The sequence below is a fragment of the Armigeres subalbatus genome, chromosome 1, assembly GCF_024139115.2.
Source record: "Armigeres subalbatus isolate Guangzhou_Male chromosome 1, GZ_Asu_2, whole genome shotgun sequence".
Taxonomy (NCBI): domain Eukaryota; kingdom Metazoa; phylum Arthropoda; class Insecta; order Diptera; family Culicidae; genus Armigeres; species Armigeres subalbatus.
This window is the reverse complement of record NC_085139.1, coordinates 83790226-83805237: the sequence shown is the minus strand read 5'-3', so window position 1 is coordinate 83805237 and position 15012 is coordinate 83790226. Positions and strand designations below refer to the sequence as shown.

Genomic DNA, 15012 nt, shown 5'->3' with positions numbered 1-15012 from the left:
ATGTTAAAGCCAGATCGTTAGACATCGATTTTCGAATTCTACTCATCACGCCCGATCGACAGACACCCATATTGCATGGTCTTAGGTCAAATAGTTGGTCCATATGGCCGCCATTTCAATTTTTGATCTGCTATCTTGGATTTCAAAATGGCGTGAGACATCGATTTTCGAGATCTACTCATCAAGCCCGATCGATTTACACGCATATTGCATAGATTCAGGTCAAACAATTTGTCAACAACAATGGCCATTTTGAATTTCGGTCCACCATATTGGATTTCAAATTGCGTCGAACATCAATTTTCGAGTTCTTCTCATCAAGCCCGATCGATAGACACCCATATTGCATGGTTTCAGGTAAAAAAATTGGTCCCTATTGCCGCCATCTTAAATTTCAGTTCGCCATCTTGGATTTCAAAATGACGTCTACTCATTAACTTCCATAGGAATTCGTGGAGGAACTTTCGGAGGAATTCCTGGAGGAACTTCCGGAGGAATTCGTGAAGAAACTTTCGGAAAAATTCGTGATGGAACTTTCGGCGGGATCCCTGGAGGAGCTTCCTGAGGAATTCCTGGAGGAACTACCGGGGGAATTCCTGGAGGAACTTCCGGAGGAATTCCTGGAGGAACTTCCGGAGGAATTCCTAGAAGAACTTCCGGAGGAATTCCTAGAAGAACTTCCGGAGGAATTCCTGGCAGAACTTCCGGAGGAATTCCTGGAGGAACTTCCGGAGGAATTCCTGGAGGAACTTCCGAAGGAATTCCTGGAAGAACTTCCGGAGGAATTCTTGGAGGAACTTCCAGAGGAATTCCTGGAGGAACGCAGGAATTCCTGGAGGAACGCAGGAATTCCTGGAGAAACTTCCGGAGGAATTCCTGGAGGAACTTCCGCAGGAAATCCTGGAGGAACTCCCGCAGAAATTCCTGGAGGAATTTCCGCAGGAATTCCTGTAGGAACTTCCGCAGGAATTCCTGGAGGAACTTCCGCAGGATTTCCTGGAGGAACTTCTGCAAGAATTCCTGGAGGAACTTCCGCAAGAATTCCTGGAGGAACTTCCGCAGGAATTACTGGAGGAACTTCCGCAGGAATTCCTGGAGGAACTTCCGCAGGAATTCCTGGAGGAACTTCCGCAGGAATTCCTGGAGGAACTTCCGGAAGAATCTCTGGAGGAACTTCCGCAGGAATTGCTGGAGAAACTTCCACAGGAATTCTTGGAGAGCTTCCGCACGGATTCCTGGAGGAACTTCCGCAGGAATTCCTGGAGAAACTTCCGCAGGAATTCCTGGAGGAACTTCCGCAGGAATTCCTGGAGGAACTTCCGCAGGAATTCCTGGAGGAACTTCCGCAGGAATTCCTGGAGGAACTTCCGCAGGAATTCCTGGAGGAACTTCCGCAGGAATTCCTGGAGGAACTTCCGCAGGAATTCCTGGAGGAACTTCCGCAGGAATTCCTGGAGGAACTTCCGCAGGAATTCCTGGAGGAACTTCCGCAGGAATTCCTGGAGGAACTTCCGCAGGAATTCCTGGAAGAACTTCCGCAGGAATTCCTGGAGGAACTTCTGCAGGAATTCCTGGAGGAACTTCCGCAGGAATTTCTGGAGGAACTTCCGCAGGAATTCCTGGAGGAACTTCCGCAGGAACTCCTGGAGGAACTTCCGCAGGAACTCCTGGAGGAACTTCCGCAGGAACTCCTGGAGGAACTTCCGCAGGAACTCCTGGAGGAACTTCCGCAGGAACTCCTGGAGGAACTTCCGCAGGAACCCCTGGAGGAACTTCCGCAGGAACTCCTGGAGGAACTTCCGCAGGAATTCCTGGAGGAACTTCCGCAGGAATTCCTGGAGGAACTTCCGCAAGAATTCCTGGAGGAACTTCCGCAGGAATTCCTGGAGGAACTTCCGCAGGAATTCCTAGAGGAACTTCCGCAGGAATTCCTAGAGGAACTTCCGCAGGAATTCCTGGAGGAACTTCCGCAGGAATTCCTGGAGGAACTTCCGCAGGAATTCCTGGAGGAACTTCCGCAGGAATTCCTGGAGGAACTTCCGCAGGAATTCCTGGAGGAACTTCCGCAGGAATTCCTGGAGGAACTTCCGCAGGAATTCCTGGAGGAACTTCCGCAGGAATTCCTGGAGGAACTTCCGCAGGAATTCCTGGAGGAACTTCCGCAGTAATGCCTGGAGGAACTTCCGCAGTAATGCCTGGAGGAACTTCCGCAGTAATGCCTGGAGGAACTTCCGCAGGAATTCCTGGAGGAACTTCCACAGGAATTCCTGGAGGAACTTCCGCAGGAATTCCTGGAGGAACTTCCGCAGGAATTCCTGGAGGAACTTCCGCAGGAATTCCTGGAGGAACTTCCGCAGGAATTCCTGGAGGAACTTCCGCAGGAAATTCTGGAGGAACCTCCGCAGGAATTCCTGGAGGAACTTCTGCAGGAATTCCTGGAGGAACTTCCGCAGGAATTCTTGGAGGAATTTCCGCAGGAATACTTGGATGAACTTCGGCAGGAATTACTGGAGAAAATGTCGCAGGAGTTCCTGGTGGAATTTTTGCAGGAGTTCCTGGTGGAATTTTTGCAGGAATTCCTGAAAGAACTTCCGCGGGAATTCCTGGAAGAACTTCCGCAGGATTTCCTGTAGGAACTTCCGCAGGAAATTCTGGAGGAACCTCCGCATGAATTCCTGGAGGAACTTCTGCAGGAATTCCTGGAGGAACTGTCGCAGGAGTTCCTGGAGGAACTGTCGCAGGAGTTCCTGGTGGAATTTTTGCAGGAATTTCTGAAAGAACTTCCGCAGGAATTCCTGGAGGAGCTTCCGCAGGAATTCCTGGAGGAACTTCCGCAGGAATTCCTGGAGGAACTTCCGGAGGAATTTCTGGAGGAACTTCCGGAGGAATTTCTGGAGGAACCTCCGGAGGAATTCCTGGAGGAACTTCTGGAGGAAGTCCTGGAGGAACTTCCGGAGGAAGTCCTGGAGGAACTTCCGGAGGAATTCCTGGAGGAACTTCCGGAGGAATTCCTGGAGGAACTTCCGGAGGAATTCCTGGAGGAACTTCCGGAATAATTCCTAGAGGAACTTCCGGAGGAATTCCTGGAGGAACTTCCGGAGGAATTCCTGGAGGTATTTATGGAGGAACTTCCGGAGGAATTTATGGAGGAGCTTTCCAGAGGTACTTCCGGCGGAATATCTTAAGGAATGTCCTGAAGAATTTCTTCTAAGTTTAATTCCAGTTTAATTCTCCCAATAAGGCAGACCATAAGATGGTTCGAGACACAACCCGTTCTAGAATGGAGGGGACTCCATAAGCAGTGAAACACATGTTTTTACATAACACCGGACCGGAACTAATCAAGCAATTGGAACCAAATTTGTCATGCGGAGATTAAAAAAAACCCTGATTAATCCACCTAGCGATCTGGCACATACTGGGGCAGCAGGGACTTTATCCAAGGGCTTGACGACCCCTCCCCATGGCCACTGCGAGTTGGACCGGGACCATCGTTCCTAACCCCTAATCCCAAGGCGTCAAGTGACCCGTGCCGAGGGGATGCATGGCCAGGGGGGTGAAATAATAAGTTAGGCCTTTAACGGAGCCTGTGAGGTACCTGGGCACCCTCCACAGTAATTGTCCCTTACCACGTCATGCTGGGCTTTGGCGTGGTGGACCTCTTTTCCCGAGCAACTCGTGGGACAAAAATGGAAAACCAACCCCGGTCAGGTACCTCCAAAACCGGGGGAGGAAGGACCTGGAAAGGTCCGTCCACCCAGGAAAGACGGTGGTAAGGGGTTACGGCAGGCTGAGAGCTCTCAGCCGCACCAGACCAGGGTAATAGAGGGGGATAACGCCTCCTGGACCCTGGTCAAGAACAATAGGAAACCGAAGACGTCAAGGGCCGAAAAGAAGGCCCAGGTGAATAAGGGTAGCAAGAAGTCTAGGGTAGGCGCCAATCGCTCCAGGGGCGATGCCCTAGTCATCACGGCGGACGAGGCTAAGTACTCGGACGTCTTGAAGGCGATGAGGAGTGGCCTCAAGCTCGGTGAACTCGGCGCCGACGTACGTCGAATAAGACGTACCCGGATGAGCGAGATGATCCTCGATCTGAAGCGGGGCGTCTCGCAAAAGGGCGCCGCCTACAAGAAGTTGGCGGAGGAAGTCCTAGGCGAGACGGTCAAGGTGAGGGCACTCACGACGGAGGTGAATCTAAGGGTTAAAGACCTGGACGAGATCACCGAAGTCGAAGAGCTCGTCACGGCACTGCGGCGACAGTGTGAAGTGGAGACACCTACCGCAGCCGTTCGGCTACGGAAAAGGTCCGTCAGGGACGCAGGTAGCATTGGTTCGGCTATCTGCAGCGGACGCCTCCAAGGTAGTCAAGTTAGGGAGCGTCAAGGACACGCAGCTAACCTCGAGGGTGCGTTGTGCACTGGCCCCCCTTTGAAGCATTACTTTAAGGTTGTACCGAAGGGACTATAGGCTTAGCGGCAATGGAAACGGTTTAGCGGGTCGGGGATGTAGTCCTCCCTCGTTTGCTGTTGGAGGTGATCTCTAACCCCGCACTTCCTGGACAACCCAGGATGTCTGTTGAGCAGATTCCCCCTCCATTGCTTAGGAAGAAAAAAAAAACACACACACACATACACACAGACATCACCTCAATTCGTTGAGCTGAGTCGATCGGTATATAATACTATGGGTCTCCGGACCTTCTATAAAAAGTTTGTTTTTGGAGCGATCATATAGCCTTTACCGTATACTTAGTGTACGAGATAGGCAAAAAGATTTTTCTTACGATGGTTCGAGACCCCTCCCCGCTCTGAGGATGCTCTCATACAAATAAAACACTATTTTTCACGTAACTTGGGAATTAATCAAGCAAGTGGAACCCAATTTGGCAAGTGGGAAAAAAAGAAGTGTTCAAAAGTGTTGGCAAATGTAAACGAAACGCAGAGAAAACTTTGAAACATAATTTGTGAATTAAAATAAAAGTTTGTGCTAACTAATTAATTTTAGGTGAGACGAAGCTCGACGGGTCATTTAGTAGATAAATAAAAATCAAATCCAAGATACAATACAGCCGTATCAGCCCGGTCAAACGAACATGTCGTCTGAGCTGCCTGATTTACAAAATCGCAAAAATTATCTTATTTATACTAATTCTAATTTTTTCTCTAAGTTCTTAATTTTAAAAGATCAATTAATTTAACCTATATAAACACAAAATTTTGCTGTGCAATATGCAATTTATGCAAATTAGCATTAACCTCAGGCCAGGTTGTTTTCTATTGCAACTTGATGCCAATGGCTTCCTCTGGTACACTGACCCCACATATATTTGTCACTTTGTAACAATAATTAGTCACTCCATTTTGCATGTTGACCAACTGGAAATGACCCATATTAGTGTGCGACCCATGTTTGAGGGGTCAGGGAATGCAGAATATTATAAACCTTCAATTTATGCACACAAATTTAGTCACAAGGAAATGATGGACCAATGCACCACGCGGCTCCATATATGTAGTAGAAGTCGGAAACGGTTCGACCGAAAATGTCATTCGAGCAAAAGGCAATATACGGCCGAACTGGTAGTTCGAAAACCCGTTTGCCCTAACAGTATGTTTGACCAAATAGTCGTTGGCCGGATAGGACATTTGACCGAAAGCGTAATTTTCTGAACAAGTGATATGGTCAAACATGTCAATACGGCCAAAAGGCCCTTTCTACCAAATCTAAATGACATTGTCGGCAAGATGGGGAGCTCGTGATTGTTCATGTTTCGTGTTTTGTTCTGTGCGGTGCGTCGGTAATCAAGTTTATCAGTTTGTGATTGTTCATGTTTCATATTAGACGCGGAATCGAGATCCAAGAAACAGACCCCATTCGATGTTGGCAACATCATGTTTTACCAACATTTGATTTTAGCAACATTCTATTTGGCAACAAAACCATTCGATTTTTGCACCACATTTTTTTAAATTTTTTATATTGCGCATAAGCCACGTAAATCTCATAGTCCTTGGAAAAAAATTGGTTAGAGCCCTAAACCGATGAGAAAAAAAAAATCGTTAAAAAATTGCGTAAAAACTTTTTTCCGAGGAAAACGATAAAATTTAAAAATTCTCGACGAAAACCGACGTGATGAAATCCAATTTTTGCGACTTTTCAAGAAAGCTATATTATTCCACTCGAGGTTCTTCTTAGCTTTTATGGAAAGCTTTTCGAAATTTGGTGACGTAGCGCGATGGCGAGTTTTTCAAATACATTTACGGAAAAAGATACACATCGTTACTGATAACAAGCTGCTAGCAAGCATCTTTGATTTCAGGAAGTTATATTGTCGATCTAGTCACCGCAGATCGCAAAAATGTGTCCACATGGTGTCGTCGCTTAGTTAAATTCATTTAGATTTTGAACTGAGAGCAAAGCAAAATACATCGCTGTTGCCAAATGAGGGTTTTTTTACCACAACTAGTTCTATCCTTATCAGCTTAATATCGCTGGTCAAGTTGGAAACCGAAATGGTGGATTATTGAAGTTGGATTTTTCTCGCAATCCGTTCATTAAACCCAACTTCGCTAGTAATGCGCTAGTCTAATTAGGCCCTAATTAGACTAGCGCGCCACTAGCGAAGTTAGGTTTACGGTACGGATAGCGAGAAAAATTCAACTTCGCTAGTCCCGTATTCCGGTTTTCAACTTAGATGGGTATAGCATAATTTTAGCACAACGAGCGAGTCTACCATGTGCATTGATGGTTTTAAATTAACTTAAAAATTACAGTTCAGAATACAATTAATGATAAATAGAGGACCCCATGATCTAAAATCTCACTTGCTCCGATCAATTGACTCAATCGATAATGCTGTTGCAGCGCCATATTATTACTTTAACTGTAAATAATAAATCACATTGTTTGTTTATTAAAATGCGACGAATAATAAACTACTACCTACGGACATTAGCATCAATTAATCTCACACCGCGAGTAGGCAGGCGCGTGAAAAATCAACATCTGTTGCACTGTTTCCAGGTTAAAAGTTTCCTCGCAACATCTGTCCACAACCGGTCCGGTCGGATACCGAATCCAGCCGATTTGCATCGACTGATAAAACCCTACTGTTTACTCGTAATTCTTGTTACTACTCGCAGAAGCTCAAGTTGTAAAGGGATCCATTAAGTTGTAAAGTTATAGGCATTTATTAGCCATGCAACAAGCAGTTAACGATGACGGCGACGGCGACAACTACGTCGGTTGTTGACATGGGAGACTTACCTTTGAAGAAGAAATATGCTCCAGCGCCGATGATGATGAATAGAGCCAACAGTTTGGCGTAGGTGAAGATGTCCTGGACGGCGGTGGCCCACTTCACGTCCCAACAGTTGACGAATGTCAACACCACTGTAAGGAAAGATAAGAGATAAAAAACTTGGTCAGAAATGGATAAAACTGGGACAATCAGGGAAAGGGATTGTGCATATGTGCTGTGTCGAGCCAACTCTTCATGGCAGTTGGAACAATTTGTACCAAACTGTGTCAGATGTCGTTCTGTAATAAAGAGCTTTCAGCTTCACACACTTTTCATGTGTAAACAAAAAAAAATGCTGACTGCTGCTAGTAGCAAATTATTTTATCAACCTCAACCATCTCAACAACAACAACAATCCTACAATATTTCAAGCTTTTTTATAAATCTAAAGCTGGAAGGAATTCAACGATTCGACTAGCTAAGGTGTGTTCTGTAGCTCTTTTAGACTTTCTTAGGTGATTCTCCTAAAAAAAATCCAGCAATTGCGCCGAAAGATGTTTTGAAAATCCTCTGGATTTTTTTAGGAAGGTTATTTAGTTATTCCTTTAAGATTTCTTTGGGAAATTCCCAGAAGTATGGTGTGCGATGGAAAATCAATCAACATGTTTTATGGCAGTTGTCGCCACCCTAGTCGATGCAGAAAATTTCGTGCCTTTATCTTAATCCACTGTGGATTAAACATAATCCACACATGATGCCCAAACCTATCGGAAGCCGAATTCGTACACGTTATTTGACCTACGGCATGTTACTATTTCTATACGATACGATGCACAGTCTGGAATTAGATCCACTAAACTAGTCAAAATTAGAATAGTCGGAGGGGGAGAACTTCGTGTTTCATTTTATTTTGATGCTCAAAATTTTACCTTTCTGGACAAAATTCGCAACATTCCGCGACGAGTATTTTTCGAAAAACAAACTAAATTGAAATGCCAAAACAGCTGGATAGTTTCGACCAATAACATCAGGTTTACATCAAAATGTGTACACGTGGAAAGCGTTTCTGTACACGCGAGCGCCAGTTCGAGATTTAATCAAATGTTGATAAAATGGTTATCGCGTGTTTTATTTATTTTTCTTTCGTTCTGACTTACCAGATAAAACGTAGGAGATTTCATATGATTGCAATTGATAACAGACATTGAATGTGATACACAGACATTCTCCGTGGGGTAGTCTGGCGAATTTGGAAGCTAAGTTATTTGCTTCCAAATTGAAAATAAGTTGTGGTTTTTTACCCATGGAGGAATGTTAGCTAGACGGTTTATTTAAATTTTCAATATTTTGTTGAATTGCACTATCTATCTCATGATAAATCAAATGAAGCATTTTGCTATTGGAATGCAGATTAATCGAATTAAATCCAATATTTTGTCATCGCCAAAAATAATATAGTAAACCAGTCGTTGCACAAATTTTACAACGTAGGTACAACTTGTGCTGAAAAATCATCTTTTTTATTTTATTTTATAAAAGTGAACCAGTGTTGTCCTGCCGGCACGAGTCGAATACTTTCATAAAGCATGCTTTAAAGGTTGTTTATATTTCATTCTATATAATAAAGAGCTCTGACGAGAGTCACAGATGCTCAAATTGGATTATGATGGAGACGCATACTTTCGCTATCACCATTGATCACTTTCTTAGACAGTACGTAGCAGTGACGGGTAGTTACGCTCGTTAGAACAAAATAGTCACAACGCTAGATGACCGTAAACGATAAGAGCATCCATGATTGGATTATATGATTGTGCTGATGATGTGTTTTGCCCATATGCAGGGCCGGTTCGATTTTTCGAATTATGAGAATACAAATGAAACGCCGTTACAATTTTTGAATTTCATTTAAACTAAAACCGTTTGAAAATGATTTAACATTCGGTACCTTCTTTTTAAAAAGTGATTATTATTTATTTTACAATCAAAGCGTACTTTATGTCAATTATTAATTGTTTTTGTCATTCTATCAACATATTACTAATAGTAACAAAAGATTGCAACTTTTGAACGAGTTTCGAATATCGGATGGACCCTGTAGGTCATCGTGCAAAGCCCACGCAACACCGCACCGGTAGAGCAATTGAGTGCGGCAATTATATCATTTTGTCTCTGGCAGGTTCCCGTTAGAAGCCACAACAAGTCAGCCATATAGTAATATGTCTATAAAAGTACTTACGGATACAGCAGACTGCCAGCAGCCGAGCGGCATCGTCCGGTGGTTGACACTCCGGAAAGAACGGTTTCAGGACGTACACGCTGAACGTGAGGGCTACGATGGCCTGGGAGCAGGGCCGGACGATCATGCACTCGATCCACAAACGGATGAACGCCAGGAACGGGCCGAAGGTTTCCATGATGTAGGCGTAGTCGGCGCCGGATTTTTTGATCATCGTTCCCAGCTCGGCATAGCAGTAGGCTCCAACCTGTGGAAGGGCGAAAGAAGTTTGGAATGTTCTTAAATAGTTTGAATTGCAGGCAGACGCATAGGAAAACTTGTAAACCGAATTTGCGAACCAGGAGGATTCATTATTTCAAGAATTGTTGGCACAAAATGTAAATACGCAAAGAAAAATACAATCTTATAAGGTTCGTCTTGAGATTTTTAAAAAAATATGTTACAAGCTTGGATCACTTTGCAGATGGAATCTCTTGCGGAATTTTTCTTTTTTTTTCTTCTATTAAAAATTTAAAATTCACAGAATGTTATCCAGTGTAATTATGATCATAATTTGTAAAATTGTAACTAAGAAAGTATGAGCATTTTTTAACAAGAGATTTGTCGGTTCAAGGACTACTAGAATTGTAGGTTAAAAAAATCATATAATTATAAAAAATAAAAATATTTTTTTTTCGATCAGGTATCTGGAAATATGAAACGAATTCGATAAATAAATTAAAAGAGCGGATATCTTGAGATTTTTTGTACATTTTTTATATTTTTATTAAATTTTTTTCCGCTGTAGGGGAAAATACCTATTCTTGGCAGTCTAAGACATTCACCAAATTGAATGATAAAAATAATCAATAATTACACTAAAAAACAGGTACCGTTTAACTGGTATACATTTGTATGCTCTTTCTTTTATGATTGGTATTCACTAAATACAGCAGCTTTTACCACAAACTCAGTAAATTTAATATAAAGTAACAGGTCAACGTTTCTTCTATTGGCATAGCAATTTCTATTATTAGCAATGAGTTTGCTCCCTTTATGGCCCGTTTACATATGAGCTAGTTCTAGCGGACAATGCACTATCCGACAATACTAGCGCGATATTAGCACAATGTAAACAGGAATTGTCCTCGCTAATAAGCGTTTACATTATGCTAATTTCGTGCTAGTATTGTCAGATAGTGCATTGTCCGCTAGAACTAGCTCATATGTAAACGGGCCATTAGCAACTAGACATGGAAGTAGAAAACTGGTAATGTATTGGTGCCAAATGCTGTTTGTTTATATCCTCCAGTAGTAAAATTCATTCATATTAATCGGCCGCACGCTCATCTCGCTTCACTCAATTTTGGAACAAACTTTATTATTTATCAAAACTGGCTTAAAACAAAACATGAATTTTTAGCCTTGGCATCAATTTTATGTCATGTAGACAGATAGGCAAAAGCATTTAAACACATTGTAAAATAAATTTAACCCTTATGCGGCCAACAAAAAACAGACGTGAATGGCAGATAGGGTACTAGTGTATTCAGATATTGACATTTCCATAACTTTCACCATTTTCAACATATTTGAATAATGTTGGCCATTTTGGAGAAGGGAACTTATATGCTTTTTGTCCGCTGCCAAGATTTACATCTTTTGTCTTTTGTAATGCCTTAGAGTCGTAAGCAAAAGTCTATCAACCAGTTTCAAATATACAACTTGCTCTTTGCGGTCCTTACGTGATATGTTTGTTTCATAAAAAAAAAATCTTGGTGGTTGTGTACAAGACACGACCGCTCGACGTAAACTACTTAAAACCAAATCTATACACATAAGAATTAATTTTTGTCTGTCTGCCCTTATAGATCAGGAAACGGCATGAACATTTGTATGTAGAGGTTTTTGGGAACGATAAAGATTCTTATGATGGTATTAGACCCCTCATCTTCTGGAGGGGGACTCCCATACAAATAAAGTACAAATTTCTGCTGTAATCGAAAATTAATCTAAAAAATGGAATCCAAATTTGCAAATTTCGAATACTTCTTTTAAATAATGTAAAAAATATATAATTAATCAATTTTAGGTGAAACGAAGCTCGTCGGTTCTGGTAGTATAGTATATTAACAATATATTCTACCTCGTAAGTCTTCATATGTTGAATAATGGGCAGCACTGTCCTATCCAGACGCTGGACCCACCCCATTCTTACACTACGTTTCACAGTTGAATAATAGATAATACCCTAAAAGTAGGCAATTATTTATGGTTGAAATGCGCTATGTAGGAACGGGAATGGTTATGATTTTTTTGATGAGCTTGGAAAGTATTGAAGTTGCAAAAGGAAAACGGTCCTGTCAGCCACATAAGGGTTAAAATACTACAGTGTTACTATCACTTTTGATATAATGCATGGTTTGCGTAAAAAATATGAAGCATTTGTATTTTAACTCTTTTTTTTAAATAAATGTCATCGCCGGATATTTTGTTCGTATTTTTGCTAAAATCAACTCACATAGAATTGTGCGTGGTATCTCCTTAGCGTGTGTTTGATATGCTCACAAACACATTCTCTCGCTCTATTCCGAAGTGTGCTGCTGTCAAAGAAAACGAACAGTCCCGATTTTATTTAGTGAAACATAGAGCAAATATTGCTTAAATTTGCTCTTTGTGGTGATAATTAAGTGGTGATAAAGTGTAAAAAGTAGTTTACGTACTTAATTTGTCGTGTCATACGCAATTAAGAGGAGAAACAGGCGATCCAAAAAAGTAAGTAACAGTTTGCTTTTCGTGCGCTGCTTTCTTTGGCAATGCAATAATGGCAAGAATTTCGTAGGTGCAAATTTGTTTCGGTGATTAACACATCAAAACTTACTACTTTTACACAAACAACTTATTCAAATGAAAGCTTAGACTTGAAATTGTGTGATTGAATCAAGAATATGTTCATAAATAGTGTATGTTTGCTGGAAAACGCAAATATTGTTGAGGGTGCCAACAACTGTCGCACCCTGCCAATGCCGTATTCTACCCTAGTATTTTACAACATTATTGCAATTTTACTGCAATCGAAGGATGTTTCCGTAGGATCCACCTCTTGCGCTTTTCAGATTGCAAGAGATTTATATTTGATGGCACATACGCAAATATTGTTTCTTTTCGAATAGTTGCAACACAGTGAAATGTTCAGTAGTGAAACAAGTTGTGCTGCTTGGGAGGCATGCGGGCCTCTTGAAAGGAGGCTTCCGAGCCTCTTGAAAGGAGGCTTCCGAGCCTCTTGAAAGGAGGCTTCCTAGCCTCTTGAAAGGAGGCTTCCGAGCCTCTTGAAAAGAGGCTTCCGAGCCTCTTGAAAAGAGGCTTCCGAGCCTCTTGAAAGGAGGCTTCCGAGCCTCTTGAAAGGAGGCTTCCGAGCCTCTTGAAAGGAGTCTTCCGAGCCTCTTGAAAGGAGGCTTCCTGAGCTCTCTTGAAAGGAGGCTTCTGAGCTCTCTTGAAAGGAGGCTTCTGAGCTCTTGAAAGGAGGCTTCCAGGCCTCTTGAAAGGAGGCTCTGAGGCCTCTTGAAAGGAGGCTTCTGAGCCTCTTGAAAGGAGGCTTCTGAGCCTCTTGAAAGGAGGCTTCTGAGCTCTCTTGAAAGGAGGCTTCCTGAGCCTCTTGAAAGGAGGCTTCTGAGCCTCTTGAAAGGAGGCTTCTGAGGCCTCTTGAAAGGAGGCTTCTGAGCCTCTTGAAAGGAGGCCTGAGCCTCTTGAAAGGAGGCTTCCTGAGCCTCTTGAAAGGAGGCTTCTGAGCCTCTTGAAAGGAGGCTTCTGAGCCTCTTGAAAGGAGGCTCTGAGCTCTCTTGAAAGGAGGCTTCTGAGCCTCTTGGAAAGGAGGCTTGAGCCTCTTGAAAGGAGGCTCTGAGCCTCTTGAAAGGAGGCTCTGAGCCTCTTGAAAGGAGGCTTCCTGAGCCTCTTGAAAGGAGGCCTGAGCCTCTTGAAAGGAGGCTCTGAGCCTCTTGAAAGGAGGCTTCCTGAGCCTCTTGAAAGGAGGCTTCTGAGCCTCTTGAAAGGAGGCTTCCTGAGCCTCTTGAAAGGAGGCTCTGAGCTCTTGAAAGGAGGCCTGAGCCTCTTGAAAGGAGGCTTCTGAGCCTCTTGAAAGGAGGCCTGAGCTCTTGAAAGGAGGCTTCTGAGCCTCTTGAAAGGAGGCTTGAGCCTCTTGAAAGGAGGCTTCTGAGCCTCTTGAAAGGAGGCTTCTGAGCCTCTTGAAAGGAGGCCTGAGCCTCTTGAAAGGAGGCTTCTGAGCCTCTTGAAAGGAGGCTTCCAGCCTCTTGAAAGGAGGCTTCTGAGCCTCTTGAAAGGAGGCTTCCTGAGCCTCTTGAAAGGAGGCTTCTGAGCCTCTTGAAAGGAGGCTTGAGCCTCTTGAAAGGAGGCTTGGAGCCTCTTGAAAGGAGGCCTGAGCCTCTTGAAAGGAGGCTTCTGAGCCTCTTGAAAGGAGGCTTCTGAGCCTCTTGAAAGGAGGCTCTGAGCCTCTTGAAAGGAGGCTTCTGAGCCTCTTGAAAGGAGGCTCTGAGCCTCTTGAAAGGAGGCTTCTGAGCCTCTTGAAAGGAGGCTTCTGAGCTCTTTGAAAGGAGGCCTGAGCCTCTTGAAAGGAGGCTTCTGAGCCTCTTGAAAGGAGGCTTCTGAGGCCTCTTGAAAGGAGGCTTCTGAGCCTCTTGAAAGGAGGCTTCTGAGCCTCTTGAAAGGAGGCTTGAGCCTCTTGAAAGGAGGCTTCTGAGCCTCTTGAAAGGAGGCTTCTGAGCCTCTTGAAAGGAGGCTCTGAGCCTCTTGAAAGGAGGCTTCTGAGCTCTCTTGAAAGGAGGCTTCCTGAGCCTCTTGAAAGGAGGCTCTGAGCCTCTTGAAAGGAGGCTTGAGCCTCTTGAAAGGAGGCTCTGAGCCTCTTGAAAGGAGGCTCTGAGCCTCTTGAAAGGAGGCTCTGAGCCTCTTGAAAGGAGGCTTCTGAGCCTCTTGAAAGGAGGCTTGAGCCTCTTGAAGGAGGCCTGAGCCTCTTGAAAGGAGGCTTCTGAGCCTCTTGAAAGGAGGCTTCTGAGCCTCTTGAAGGAGGCTCTGAGCCTCTTGAAGGAGGCTTCCTGAGCCTCTTGGAAGGAGGCCTGAGCTCTTGGAAGGAGGCCTGAGCCTCTTGAAGGAGGCTTCTGAGCCTCTTGGAAGGAGGCCTGAGCCTCTTGGAAGGAGGCTTCTGAGCCTCTTGGAAGGAGGCTTCTGGAGCCTCTTGGAAGGAGGCTTCTGAGCCTCTTGGAAGGAGGCTCTGAGCCTCTTGGAAGGAGGCTCCTGAGCCTCTTGGAAGGAGGCTTCTGAGCCTCTTGGAAGGAGGCTTCTGAGCCTCTTGGAAGGAGGCTTCCTGAGCCTCTTGGAAGGAGGCTTCTGAGCTCTTGAAGGAGGCTTCTGAGCCTCTTGAAAGGAGGCCTGAGCCTCTTGAAAGGAGGCTTCTGAGCCTCTTGAAAGGAGGCTCTGAGCCTCTTGAAAGGAGGCTTCTGAGCTCTTGAAAGGAGGCTTCTGAGCCTCTTGAAGGAGGCTTCCT

The 15012-nt window shown here is 44.1% G+C and overlaps 1 protein-coding gene across 5 annotated transcripts in view; it reads right to left on the bottom strand.

The window, feature by feature from the left end:
- The window catches only part of LOC134227699 (large neutral amino acids transporter small subunit 1-like), a 122751-nt gene that overhangs the window by 15100 nt on the left and 92639 nt on the right, over nt 1-15012 (bottom strand). For all 5 annotated transcript variants that reach the window (XR_009983737.1, XR_009983736.1, XR_009983738.1 and 2 more), the window contains exons 3-4: nt 9480-9726; nt 7267-7392 (exon numbers count right to left, since the gene is read on the bottom strand). Coding sequence is in view for 1 of the 5 variants with exons in the window: in XM_062709368.1 (XP_062565352.1) it covers nt 7267-7392; nt 9480-9726 (373 nt within the window). In the remaining 4 variants the exon portion in view is untranslated. The remainder of the gene's footprint in view (nt 1-7266; nt 7393-9479; nt 9727-15012) is intronic.